The sequence below is a fragment of the Prinia subflava genome, chromosome 1 (genome assembly GCF_021018805.1).
Source record: "Prinia subflava isolate CZ2003 ecotype Zambia chromosome 1, Cam_Psub_1.2, whole genome shotgun sequence".
In the NCBI taxonomy this organism is placed as follows: Eukaryota; Metazoa; Chordata; class Aves; order Passeriformes; family Cisticolidae; genus Prinia; species Prinia subflava.
Genome location: NC_086247.1, coordinates 14,963,710 through 14,978,330, shown reverse-complemented (window position 1 = coordinate 14,978,330; position 14,621 = coordinate 14,963,710). Strand labels below are relative to the sequence as shown.

General features: G+C 41.6%; 1 protein-coding gene across 4 annotated transcripts in view; it reads right to left on the bottom strand.

Annotated features, from left to right (window-relative positions):
• TRPS1 (transcriptional repressor GATA binding 1) overlaps positions 1-14,351 on the bottom strand; it is a 213,607-nt gene extending 199,256 nt beyond the window's left edge. For 2 of the 4 annotated variants that reach the window (XM_063423125.1, XM_063423339.1), the window contains exon 1: positions 13,474-13,775. Coding sequence is in view for 1 of the 4 variants with exons in the window: in XM_063423339.1 (XP_063279409.1) it covers positions 13,474-13,483 (10 nt within the window). In the remaining 3 variants the exon portion in view is untranslated. Of the gene's footprint in view, positions 1-13,473; positions 13,776-14,198 lie in introns of those variants that run through there. The other 2 variants (XM_063423194.1, XM_063423413.1) reach the window with 2 other exon arrangements.
• Between the last annotated feature and the right edge of the window lie 270 nt (positions 14,352-14,621).

Sequence of the window (14,621 nt, the reverse complement as noted above, 5' to 3'; positions counted from 1 at the left end):
CAACTTTGTCCATTCAGCCTTTGATTCTGTCTTTGCCTTAATAAAACTGTTGACAGAAATGAAGCTAATCTTTGCAGCAACTTTTTCATCTTTCTTTAAAACCGAGGAGTTTAACTAGCTGCAGTTCCATCAACCCTGACCTGCAGCTCACTATAAGGTGAGAACCTTGTCATTTTTTTGTCCATGTCTAATATTTAAGGAGGAAAAAAAAATTTTTAAAAATCCATTTAAACTCTAAGTTTTGGCTACAAAACATCTCAGTAAGACAAGATAATGTCTCTCACAAATCAAAACAGTAGCAATAGTATCATCTGTAAACTCAGAATTAAAGAGCCAGCATTTTCTATACAGCTGTAAAAAGTATTTTTAAAACACTTTTATAAAACATTTTGCTCATTCTATAGCATGGGCACTGAAGGCTATAAATAACTGGATGAGTAAGGAAATTCACCATATACTAGAATGACTCCTGAGGTAACTCAGTAAAAGCTGAAGAGCTTGCTGCTAGTAGCTAATGGGATAGCCCAACTCTAAAGTCAGAAGAGCAAAATATCTCCCTTTCATTACAAGAGTAGGGAGGGAAGCTTTAAAAGGTACACAATTAGTTAGCTTTGCAGTGATTAATTCAACAACTGCAAAGCCAAAAACAACTTCAGGCGCTTAACCATGAAACTGTCAGGTCTCTATGCTTGACGATAAAGCGTCTATAAAGTAAACATTAACTTCTGTGTTTTTTCTATGTTCATATTCCATCATGAGAAGATGATAACCAAAAAATTACCAGGCAAGCTCAGCAGAGGCTTCCTGTACCTCAGTCCCCTAACAGATGTGCCCACATTCCCTTCCTTTTCCTTACTGCTAGCTCTAGTAAGACAAACCTGACAGAAGGGATTGAAAATCAGATTGAAAATCTCTTCCCCAAGGAAGCGATGAGTTCACTACAATAAGGGAGCTTTAAGGATGAGGGGACTCCTACACTAACCACATCCTATCCATATCATGGCAAAAGCAGGCAGCGCTCTTCCTCAGACCAGCTCTCCCAAGGAAGCAAATGGAAGCTCTGCACAAGTAAGGAATGCAGAAGTGTAAACTTTATCATCTCTTTTAAATAAACTCCAAAATTGAGTAACTATCAAACACACTGAAAAAGACCAGGAAGGTGACAAATTAAAAGAACAAATCAACATATTTCTCTGACTTGCAAATATTTAATTCAAGCATATTCTTCTTCCAAACAAGATGCCTGTGAGTGTTTTGATGGCTGCTCATAATCCAATGTGTCACTCACGAAATTACAGAGTTCGAGGAGCGTACTGGGCAACCGAAAATGGCTTTTGCTCGAAGTGTGTCACAAGCACGTCTTTTAGTTACCTCAGAATTGCACACGACTTCGCTTCATTCCTTTGCACTGGCTGCATGCGGGTTGCTTCACAGAAATACAACTGCAGTAATCTGCTTGACAGTAAACAGTAATCAGTAAACACTATTTACTGAGCAGATGTGTGCCCCTGCTACTCCTTCAGTTTACCCATCCTCCATCTCTGTCTTTCACTCTCAATCATCTTGCTCTCAGAAATTTTAGAAGGGGGAATAAATAAATACAGGTAGTGAAATCCCATAGCTGGCAAGGTTTTCCTCTCTGAATGGACAAATTCTTAACTCCATGCAGCTCCAGACATTGAAGGATTAGATCCTAACCAGGGAAAACACAGGAAAATGGTAATAAATATTGCATGGTAATCCACAGGAACTTTGGTCCCAATGTGATTTTCCTACAGTCCTACAAAAAAACAGCATTACAGCATCCATAATCTCAGCTCGTATATCAGAGCACTCTCCCCGTTCTCCTTGCCCTTCCTTCTTTTATGTAGTGCATTTTCTAAGAAAATGTACTTTTTCTGCAAAAGTAAAGTCAATGCAGCCCCATTGCAGACTGAAAGCACATCAACTCTGTGAAAACTAGCACAGACCATCACACTGCACAGAGATACAGTGAGGAGTGCAGGGTTTATGGCAGCTAAATTACTCTGTTAGGGGCTCATCTGAAATTTCTTCTGACAAAAGAAGTCACAGTTTACTGGAGAGAAAAAAATAAATAAACAGTGTTCATGTGCAGTAAGAACACTCCATGTCATAGTGGGTTGTACAATATCTTAGTTCTCCTTCTGTTCAGGCATATGACTTTTTGGCAATAAATTCTGAAGACCCAAGAAGGTAAAACTTGCTTAACCGTGAGTCTCATTCACCTGATTAAAATAAATTCCACAGCTGCTGCTTCTTTCTCCTGTAACTCTTTTTTAAGCTCCTTCCCACTGACAACTAGCCACTGTCATGCATCACTATAGATACAAAAATCTTTTAAAATGTCAGCTTTTCAGATGCTTAATTTTGTCCTATTCAGGTAAAATGTTTTGCAGGGTAAAGTTCAGCAGAGCTGCCAGGTCATCTTTCTTAGTAAAGATTTTCACATGCACAAATAAAAATTGAGGAACGACTGAAGAAAAAAGCCCTGGACAAGCGATTTTAAATGTTCCTTAGATAATGCAGTACCACAACAAATCTCCAAGGAAAGGTAAGCTGAGACTGCCTTGAACACCAAATAAATCTGCACCACTGGGATATTTAAGGTCCAATAAATCTTACTTTCCAGTGTTTAAAACTCCAGAAGATAGTTTTGCGGCTCTAGACTCTGTCTGCCTACAAGCTATCAACTCAGACCTGCCTTCAACTCAGAATATTTGTGAGAAATATTTTCAGATTATACTCATGCGTGCTGAACTACCAAATTATGAAAACTTTTATTTAAATAAAGAACAACAACACAAACACACATATACATACATAAAAACCAACGAAACAAGTTACTTTCTTCTTCTGTTTGTATGAAAATGCTCAAGAAAGTTGGTCAAAAATGCCCATATTTCCAATTCAAATTATTATTGTTTTTTAGCTATCTTTTGTTGCAGTTAAAAATATAAAGCCAACAACTAATTGTAAAAAAAAAATGCAAAGCCATAATATTCTCCACAGAAGAGCCAAGGATTAACCTAATCAACCTAAGAAATTGCACATTGTGCAATTTATCTGATATTGTTAAAAATACTAACTGCCGAAAAAAAATCAGATGTTAGAAAAAAACATTTTATATACTATGCTGCAATTTTCAGCAGTTTGGTTATACCAAAAGCACACATTTTGTGGATTATGGAAGTCACCACTTCCCTTGGCCTGACAAAAAGACTCTGATGGCATGGCATGTAACATGGTGAGGGCATTAGAGCCTCCTTGCACAGATATGTACCTGTCACACCAGACCTTCAGCCACTGTTTCTACACTGCTGTCCTTCACTGCTATCTCTGCAAGCCTTTTGGAGAGAAGTTGGTGAGGACAAGATAAAAGCATGCCCGTGAAGCCAGTGAGGAGCAGCAGGGCTCAGAAGCAGGTGCACTTCCTAAACCCACTTTTAGTTTTCATTCCCCTTTGGGAAATGAACTGTTTTCCAACCACAATAATCACTTTTAAAGGTGACAGACTGACTGTGGTCCTGCTGAAGAGCAGCTTTATGCAGTGAAATACTCCTTGACCATCCTGAGTGAGGCAACAGAAAAGCAAGGTGGCGCCTTACAAAATATTGTTAATTTGTCCTTAGTCCAGCGAACTGCTGTAAAGTACCAAACTCCAGTACGTTTAACATGAAGCCCCAAAAATCATACTTCCCTCTCAGTAAGCTGCAACAGAATGAGATGTTGCCCAATGAGGACTGGATCTTACTCTAAATGAAGCTGCAAGAAGTTTTGTCCCTTCCAAGTACAGGGGCAGATCAGGGCCATAATCAGAGGGATTAGTCAATCTTTGATTAATCTTTGCTGGTATCTAAGTTTCTGCCAGGCTGACAGACAAAGCAGGTTAGATTCACTTTTCCAAAAATCATTTGCCAAAAAAAACCCCCATCCTAAACACACACAAAAAAATCAAGTTACGCTAAGCTTTGTTTTTCTGTTAGCAAACTTCATGTCACAAACAACTGAAAGGCAGTGATGCAAAATGGATTCTTGCCTAGATTTGTACATTTTTCCAGGAGTTGTAATATCCTGTATTTGATGACATCATGAAACTAGCAAGTAAAAGTTGGGTTTCAATTTGTTCTACTTTTCCCTCATTAGTGTCTGTGTCAGAAACAGAATAAGAACCCTCATTAAGTCACATTAAATTCTTTAAACTCATTAAGGGCTCAGAGAAAGAACAATACAAACACTGGTGTTTTTGTAAAAAATTATGCAACACAGATGGACTTCCATTTCCATGTATTTTTAGAATGGATGTATGCGCGTAGGGCAGTTGAAGGGAGCGATCTGCATGAGGGAGAAAGAGACAGAGTAACAGGGGCAGAGCACCCTACACATGACAGAATGACACCTCACAGAAATGAATTATGCACCATCACTTCTGACCTGATATTGATGAGGCACTTAATGCTTTGTATCCTGAGTTCTGGCAGAGCTGGAGTCAGTGCTGTACTCCACATTTCTTTTCAACTAATCATTCTTTGGGACTTTCTATGGGGAAAAGACAACCTTGGAGGGCCACACAGCCAGCAATAATCAAGTAGCAATCAAACTATGTGTCCACAGACTACTTTGATTGCAGCTGCTGTAGCCTAACATACAATCTGATTGTAGGTGAAGATACATCTACTAGTCATGCATATGGACTTATACGTAAGATACAGGTGTGTGCAGAGTTTCAACAGCCTTGGAGAATATCTCTGGGTGTGCAGAGGGTGGGTATTTGTTAGAAGATTTATTGTAGCTGAATGACTCAGATATATGCTGTTGATAACTTCTGATCTTACCCCCCATAAGACTGGAAATATGAGCTCAATGCCACAAAATTATTTACATTCCTACAGTATGCTCAAACAACTATTACAGGATTAATTTAATCCATTACATTATTTTTTTTCTCATGATAGATGTAACATGCAAATAGGAGTTTAGTTCTAAAGAAAACTCTGGATCTGAGGAACGTAAAAGGAGACTAATTGGATGGCATAAATTTCAGATGTGTGTAGCAGGCCACAGAAAGAAAACATATATACAGTAGATGAGAGACATGAGTTACTGTTTCTTCCTTCCCACCACTGTAACAGCTGAAATGAGAGGTGGGATTTCTACTGAGGGCCCCCAGATTTCAGCCTCCAGAGCTGAGTGCCTGGGCGGCATGGGCAGGCAGACTCTGTTCAGCAGCTCTCCTTGCCCATCGCTCTAGCAGAGGCAGGTACTGTTTACCTGCGAGGCACATGGTAAGGCTAATCTATTTTCACAAGCTTTTCCCCCAGGTATTTGGGGCAAGGTTTAGTTTATTAATTGTGTGTGTGCGTGTGTGTCCATATCTATTTGTGCAGGAGGAGAAGGCTCAGCAACAATCAACATGTATTGCATTTTTGGTTTGTACGCGGTGACTGCAGCTGGCCAACGTCTGCTGAGTACATTTAATACACCTAACACTGAGAATTCTAAATAGAAAAGCGAACTACGTTCAGGTTAGGAAACTGGAGTTATCTTTCTTTCATTAACTGAATTCAGGAAGCGAAGTTCCACCTGCATAGTAAGTTTTGGATTATGTTCCACATCTCACGGCTTCTGCCTCAAGAGGAGTGTGCGAGAAAGTCAAGAAGACTCCTATGTTGGAAACTCTGAAACCCTTCACCCCCAAAGAAAACTGCTTTATCCTAACTCACTTAACTTTCATTAAACCACATTCTGAATATAGGAATTTTAGGCAATACTTAACTTCAAGATCTATGTGAAACTTTTATTAGATAAGTTGAGATTCTGTTTTTCAAAACAAAATCCCTGTAATGTCACTGGAATATCCAAAAGTAATCTGCAAGGTATTTGGCTATTTTGGCTAGGCAGACCATGCCTTTTTTTTGCCTCTCTTTTTAATTAACTACTAGCAAAAATTCCCGTGGTTTTGTTTTTGTGGGGGTTTTGTTTTTTGTTTGTTTGTTTGTTTTGGGGTGTTTTTTGTTTTTGTTTTGTTGTTGTGGGTTTTTTTGGTTTTTTGTTTTTTTTTCTTTTTGGTGTGTTTGGTTTTTTGGGTTTTTTTTCTTTTGTGAACCATCAAGCTGTATGTTTAATTTTTAAAGTTTCAGTATGTATTTCAGACTGCAGACTTTGTAATGTAGGTCAGGAATACCCAAAGGATACACATTTGAAGGCTACAGATAGCAGAACACGCCATTTACGGCTTTGTATATACACATACATACACATTCTATATAATATAGGTAAGATAGATTCAATGATTTAAACACTACATCTCTATACAGCGTGTTTCAAGAACATTCAGATATTTACACTGTTAGATCACCACTCATTTTAGACACACTCTAGTGCCAGCTGCCAAAAAAAGGTACACAAATCAAAATATGTTACCTTTGTTCAAACAATACTGCTGTTCATTATATAATAGAAACTGTCATGCTTAATCTTCCAGGAACCAAGAACTGGTACATTCTTGGATCAGAGATGGCTTGAAATGGTTTGAGGCAAAACTGAAGCACACTGTTTAAGTAAATCTTGCTGAGAAACCTAAGTGCATTGATGATTTGTAGCATCATCTTTTACAGACTTTTTTTCCCAGATCTATTAGTAAACTAAAAATGCTGGAATATTTTCAAAATACAGAGAGGTGAACACACCAGCGATCTTTTCTGTGACATTTTTACAACATCACATTACACATTCCCTCTTGCATTGTCAGCTTTGCTAAATGTAATGGGAGATCTGAAAAGAAAGCTTGAGAATAGACACAACGAAGTAAAATGCACCTATAAAAATTACACGTTGACTTTGAAAATATATCAAAACCTAATTTTTCCTTGAACGTTCTCAGTATTGCCCAGGTATCCCAATGCACTAAGCTACAGGCCGTGATTTTCATTTTCCATTAGAGAGAAAAAATTGCTAAAATCAGCACTCAAAAATATGTCTACAGCATGAAAAAGAGAAATACAGGGCACAAAAAGGTAAAAATGCCTTAAATTCTTCAGAGTTGGACCCTTTTAAAATCATATTTTAACCAGGGAAATTGCTACATTAAAAATACATACACTTCACTTATTGAGGAAAATCTCTTTTACAGCATTACTACTCCAGGACTTCTTCAGATTTCTAAGTATTTTACAACTTTATCTTAAACAACATGGACTATACAGAATTCATCAGGCAGACACAATCTTACAGACAGACAGACACAGACACACACAACTCTGCAGAGGCCAATCCTGCAGCTTTTACTGAATCCAAAAGTCCCCTTGACGACAGTGAGTATTTTTCAAGAATGAGAATTGCAGGATCAGGCCCCAAAAGTGCTTATGAAGATGAGATGTTACTTCAACAGATTGAATGTTAGATTAAATATAAAGATTGAGGCAAGACAAGTCTGGGGTTTAAACCCTAGGGAGGATTGACATTTAAAGTGTTGCCACTGAATTATAGCTCTCCACATTGGGTGGGGTAACCTCCTACTGGGTGGAGTGTCTCCCCTAAAGGAAGGGAAAACTGGCACAAGCCAACTCAGTCTTTGAACGATTTTCCTACTTGCCAACTTATGAAGTCGTCCTGACGTCAACTTCGTCAAGAAAGTCTATTGCCCAACTCTGTCTTCTACTGTAGAAAGTTTGCTTGTGCTCAAAACCCCAGCAGATGTAGAAAAGAAATTAAGGAAAAGAGACAGAAAACCCTGAACAAAATTAGGAAATGAGGAAAAAATGTGTTGACTGGATTTTACAGTTATTTTCAAAAATCCTTTTGTTGGGTTTTCTTTTTTCTAATATCGATTTTATACGAAGAGATACAGATCACTTAAAACTATTACTAAACGTATTTTAAAATCTCGTTTAGCTTTAAGACGGGGTGGAGAACACACAGAAAGTGGACACTCTGAAAGATACGATCTCTTATGTGTCTTGCAATGGCTAGTGAGTATCCTGTCCTCAGCGTCACTAACAGGTGTAAAACACACTCATACTAGGAAAATAATATTCATTGAACAGGCATCAAAGGTAAGTTTAACATATTATTTCTCTTTGGAACAAAATAAATTGTTTTTCTGAAAGAAGGAGTCAGGTGCTGGACAAGACAGAAGGAATGCTGGGGGGATTCAAATAAAAACAAAACAAATAAAAAGGCTAAAGCATCTCAAAGTGCCCGTGAGGGGGAAAAAAAAGTAAAAATCAGAAAACAGTTTAAGTTACCGTAACCTGAAATGCACCAGCCATCACAAAGAGCAATTGGAGAAATCCAGCAGAGCTCAGCAGGAAAGATTTTTAATAACAGATTGAAAAACAAGAATAAAAATAACTGCATCAACAGGGCCTTTCTTCCTCAGGCCACAAGCCCGTTTTTACTTGATATTTAAAAAAAATGCAGTTTGGCCACTAAAACCAATCCAGAACATTATTAAAAGTTAAAAGCTACCAATTACTTCTGTCTGTTCTTTTAAAGCAAAGCTTGGCATTACGTCAGTTGGTTTAAAGAAAACAAGAAAAAGAGAGAGAAAGAAGGAGAGAAAGTTTCCTGCTTGTATAAATTAAACCACCAGGGAAGGTGTCTAGCCACTTGTAAAGCATTTATTACAGGTTTTTAAAGGGCTAGTAACATTTTAAAAATTAAATGTTTTTAAATACATTTAAAGGAAAAGAGAAAAGATGATCCGAGCCTGGAAAGAAAGCAGACTTATGAGAAATTAGACATGCATCAACTGAAGCTAAGAAAGTAAAAATTACTATTAGGAATAAACTTTGCAATTCAAAATAACTATTTTCAAGGCAGAAAATCCTATTGTAGCTGCTGTACTCACACACATCCCTTACGAGACGGAAAAGTTCCACCGAACTTTATGGGATGGAACCAACTGGGTTCTGCAGAAACGTCCCACGGAAGCGCCACCCATGGCAGCCACACGATCTACTGAAGCATTTTCTTCCAATAGCTCTACTAAATCCACACACAGAGATCCCCAGCAGGAATAAGATTCCTTAGTTAATACAGCAGGACCATATTAAAAATCACTGATAGAAGTACTGGCAAGTTCTGTTAAATTTTAGATGTATTTTTCACTATTATTGGTGGTGTTATTATAAAATTTTAAAGAACCACTTTAAAGGTACCAGAAAATAAGAATCTGATAGCACAGAACATGAATAAAACATAATGGCTATAAGTTCCTTACACACAGCTGCGCCAGTTCACCTAAATCATAGTCTTCTCAACCCCGTGATCCCAAATCAGAGGCTCCTCTGACTCTGTATGACACGTCAAGTGGACTGGTGTTCGGTTTTGCAACGCTTTTGGTGTGTGACAAAATGTCCACTGGGGATTTAAATCGAGACTAGGGGAGCTATCCTCCCATTGCTCCGTGTTTCGTTTGAGCCTTGGTCTGCATGACAAGAAGTCAGAGTAATATGCCAGCACTTTCCTCCCCTCCCTGAGCTCCTCTGCCCCAGCAGCGTTTCTTGTGTTCTGGGCACATATACAACTGGCGAAGGAGCTGCGTTCTGGAAGGCCCTTTATTGATTAGGTGCAAAATAACATCAAGGAGTGAATAATAAGCATAATCTGAAAAATGTAGTTGCATGTCTTGCCCTTGTAAACATTTACTATTTAATGCTGTAATTGTACTTTAATCCTTCACATCATGTAATATAACTCATTGTGCTTTTCTTTTAATTAGCAAACACACAATCCAAAAAAAGCAAAGCCCAGAAAGCTTGTACCTACCATAAAAACTGAAGCACAGATAGTTTTAAAATAATCAAATATTCTCTCTTGGGATGCAGGCTTATCTTTTAAAGTCAAAAGAGAACTTCATTGGCACACGGCAGAAAAAAGAACTGCATAATTCATGACAATACCAAGAAAAAAAGTTCTCCAGAAGGACTGGAAAGGGCACCTTTATTTATCTTCTGGACAGACAAAAATAATAGAACCAAGACCAGATATACTGTAATTAATGTATCCAAAGGTCAACAGGCAATGGTATTTATACAATAAATGGGTGCAGACTACACTGGTTATAGTATTAATCACCAGTATTTGAAAATAGCATTGTTTTCTTACTAGGTAAGAATTTGAGAAAGTTTCAGAAACAAAAAAAAAACCCACTTTTTTTTTTTCCTCATACCTGCCTGCTATTTTTTTTAACTCGTGAGGTGTAATATTTGGGACAAATATATACAAGTTTACAGTTGCCCAGGACTGCCAAAAGCAGACCCAGGCTACCTCACTAGTTGTGTTGAGGAAACTAAATTAAGTAAGGGCAAACACCAACTGGAAAGTTGTCAGTTTACTGAATGAATAGCTTCATTTTACACACCAGTTAGAATACCTTAATCAGAACCTATTTCTGTTCAAGGCCAATACTTTTACTACCAGATGGCAGTTTGTTCTACCTGAAACTGTGTTAAAAATGTAATTTATTTCCACTATACTTTCACCTAACAAAAAGGGTTGTCAGATTCCCAGCCTATCATGTTCAAAAATATTTAACCATAAACTTTCTCACAAAGTTATATTTGGTGTTACCCACAAACCTTTATTAAAGCGATACTGCCAGTGTGGCTTCAGTTAAGATCTGAGAATGTTTCTATTAAGATTATTACATTAAAATATTGTCAAGAGTTTGTAAGAAACATAAATATTCATACACATACAGCCCCCCCAGCCTTAGAAGAAAAGTTCCACATAAAAAGAAAAATTTAAATACGAACCAAAAGTTGCCTGGTTGTAATTACATTTTGGGTTTTTTCCTAAATGTCTCTGCTAATTTTTTAACTCTTTCGCACTGTAATGTAAAATAGTTTTATTTCAAAGCAACTGCCTGATAAAGTGCTAAAAGAGGTTATTCGCATGAACAGAAAGTAATTAGTCATTGTTTGCACAATGCTTTGAAAATATAAAACCCAGTGTGTCAACTAGCATTAAAATATAATATGACTGGAATACACAGATTTGACAAGAAACAATTGCATGTCACAGACACTCAAGTCCACAGACAAGAATTAGTACTTTGCTGTTATAAATGCACTATCATGATATGTGGATAAGAGCATTCTTTACACTTAGCCAGAGCATACACGATAATAGTGTGCACCGTGAAAGTTTACTACAAATGCTAGAGAAGACACTATGGAAAATAATCCTGCTAGGGATTCATCCAATGTTACTGAATTTACTCTCACTGATAAAAATGTAAGTCAACCCATAAAGCTACCATATAAATTATACTAAAAATGCATTAAAAACATGAAAGGATAACCTGGCTGCATCGTGTTTGATGCCTAAAGAAGTCTCAGATCTGTGAAGTTGTCATTTACATTCTTTTCCTTTATTAACAGTGCTGTGAAATAAAAAAAAAGCCATACTCTCACAGGCACAGACTGCTCAGTGTTATTTGGAGTCTGTTTCAGAGGATCACAGGCAATACATGTAAACTTAAAAGCTGATGCAACTTTGCCCTTAACTTACTTTGTTGTGACTATGTATATGCAAAGTTTCAAACAGAGAAAGTTATTATATGCAACCAAAAAAAAAAAAAGGCGATAATCAGACAGAACAGGGTGGATTACAAACTGTCTGTTTTTCTCACGTCTAATCTCCCTTGATTTTAAAAAGGTGAAGCAGACTTCTGTTGTCACAGTCTGAGGACAAACTTGTATACTGGCACTGATGCACTACTGAACTTCAGAATCACTGACTGTTTGTGGAAAACCTCAGGCAGGTATACATTATTCAAGAGGAAAAAAGAAAAATACTTTTTTTTCACCTTTACAGAGAAAGGTTCCACTTGTTTGGTTTGACCATATTATTAACAGACTTTCATTCAGTGGTTAAAATAGAAAGAAAAAAATCTTTCAAAGTGTTGATATCATTTCCAGACAGTCTTGTCAGCATCACAATTTACAGGAAATAGTTGATGTTCTCAAGCAAACCGTGTGTTTACTCAGAGACCCAGATTACTTAAAAAAAAACCCAAGAAACAAAACAACCTTCACTCTTTTGGAGGTTTTTTTTAAATGTCACTCTGGTGGAATATCTGAGAGAGCTGTCTAACCTAACACACAGATTGTGAACATGAAGCAAACCCAGACTGCAGTTCGGAAGACTACTGTAACTTTTATTCTCAGTTTGTCCACGTCAGGAACTGGCGCTTACCACTACTTTCCTTTGCTGCCCCTTGCATTTTTAACTCTGGCAGTCTTCTCTAAATGTTCAACTTTTACTAAAACCAACAGGAAAGTAACATGATGCCACCAACATTCATAGGATTCAGTAGCATAGTTGAAGACGAAAGCCCAAATGACAAAAAAGTTTGATGGTTCCTTGAGAGACTTGCTCAACTCAATTAAATATAATCTGAAACGCATTAAATTATTGTCTCTTTCCATCAACATTCAAAATGTGCTGTGCACTGTAAAGGCAGTGAAGGCAGCATAGTCTGCAGAACAGCTTACATTTTCTTTACTAGACAATCTTTCCCCCTCGGAAGGGATTTGTCGCCTTGGTTCCCAAAGGGTGCTGGGGTGACCCGGCTCCTGCTCTACCAGGCAAGGTGCTAGCACTGGCAGAGAACAAGTGATGGAGGGGAGACGTCTCTCCAGCTTATCACTTGGTTAGCTTAGCTCAGCCAGTGCACTGGAGAAGTTTGCCATTTGCAGAGAGAAAGCACAACCGGTCGTGGAAAAAAAAAGATAAAGGAGACTAGCGGGCCCCACTAGAACCCGCGTAGGAGTGCCGGGGTGTCTGAGCGCCGTGATTTGCAGAAGGGAGGCAGATAAACAAAGCCTCCGAAATGTCAAGCCCCGTCGGGGAGCCGCTCGCGTCCCAGGGCAGCGCAGCGGCCGCAGCCCCCGGGCCGGACCCTGCGCGGCCCCGGCCCCGCGATCGCCCAGCCCGGGCCGCGGAGCGCCCGCCGCCGCGCAGCCCCTGCAGCCCGGCCTCGCCTCCATTCATTCCTGCCTTCGGAAAGCCACACGGGGGGGTGCAGCGGGGCAGCCCCCACCGCAGCCCCGGGCCGGGGGGCGGGGAGGTGAGACGCTCCGCGAAGTTGTGGCAGGCAGGGAGAGCCGGGCGCGGGGACGCAGCGCTGGCAGTGGGGCTTCGCCTTTAAGAGGGAAAAGTTTTACGTCTCTCTGCCTCTGATTTGAAAAAAAAAAAAAAAAAAAAAAAAAGAAAAAAGAAAAAAGAAAAAAAAAAACCTAAACAACAACAGAAAAATCACCACCACAGTGTCGCCTGTTACCCGGTGTGACCGGGAGGAATCCCAAGCCCTCCTACCGGAGCAGCACCGGTCCGCACTCGGCCTCTCCCGGTGTGTCCCAGGGAAAGGAGAGGAAAAATAGGAAGGGGAAAAAAAAATCAAACGGGATAAAAAAAGGAAAAAAAAAAAGTTTTTCCCAAACTTACTACTCTTCATGATGGTGTCTCTGTGCCCCGCTTGTCATGATCCCCATTAAAACTTCCAGCAGCGGCAGGAGCGGCAAGACTGTGCGACTGCAGCCCATCGGATGCGAACCCTCTGTGCTCGTCTTCTACTTCCACCCCCCGCGTCTCCCTTCCCCTCCCCCCGAGCGCCCCGGTGCCGCGGAACCGGCGGCCGCGGAGATAAGGCGCGGAGCGGCGCGGAGGGAGGGCAGAGCCAGCCGCACCAGCCCGCGGCCGCCGCCGCTCCCCTCCCCGCCTCCGCGCCGGGGGGCTGCTCCCCCTGCCCGCCGCCGCCGCTGAACTTGACCCTCCCGACTCCAGCGGGGCTACCGCCGTTTTGAAGTCGCCAATTTCCAGCCATGACACATGGCTTTGACCCTCCGGCGGGGGGAATGGGGGGCGCGGGTGGGGGGGGGATGCACCGAGAGGAGCCTGTGAAATCCGAGCAGCCCCCGTTGCCTGAGATTATGCTCACCCACCCTCCGCTTTTGTTGTTGTTGTTGTTTTTATTTTTTTTTGGGGGGGGGGTATTTTTTTGGGGGGGTGCACCCCCGCTGCCCCCCCGGGCACGCGCCACGCTGCCGCGGGCGCCGCGCCCCCGCCCCGCGCGCGCCCCCCCCGCGCCCGCCGCCGCCGCGCCGCCCCCGCCCGGCCCGCCGGCCGCGGCGCCCTCCCCGCCGCCCCCGCCCGCGCCCCCCCGCGCTTACCTGTTGATTAACCGGCAGCAACAGCCCCGGCAGCCTGGAAGATGGTGGAGCCGCGGCGCGAGCCATGAACCGTCTCCTGCTGCCGGCGGAGTTGGACGCGGATTATGTGGCGGTGGCCGGGGAGTGGGGGGGGCGGGGGGCCGCGGCGCCGCTGCCTCCCCCCTCGGCCCCGCTCGGCGGGGAGGGGGCGACGGGCCCGCCGGCGGGCGGTGCGGTGCGGCGCGGGGGCGGGGGCGCGGCGGGCCGGGGGGCGCGGGCCGGGGCACGGCGCGGCGGCCCCGCCGGCAGCGAGGCGGCGGCCTGGGAGCGCGGGGCGGCCGGCGCGTTATCGGGACTGTTATCGCTTGTCAGGACCTCCGTCTCCCCGCATTACGTCAGTTTCAAGACACCAACACTATTAATATCAAAGGAGCCTTCGCGGAG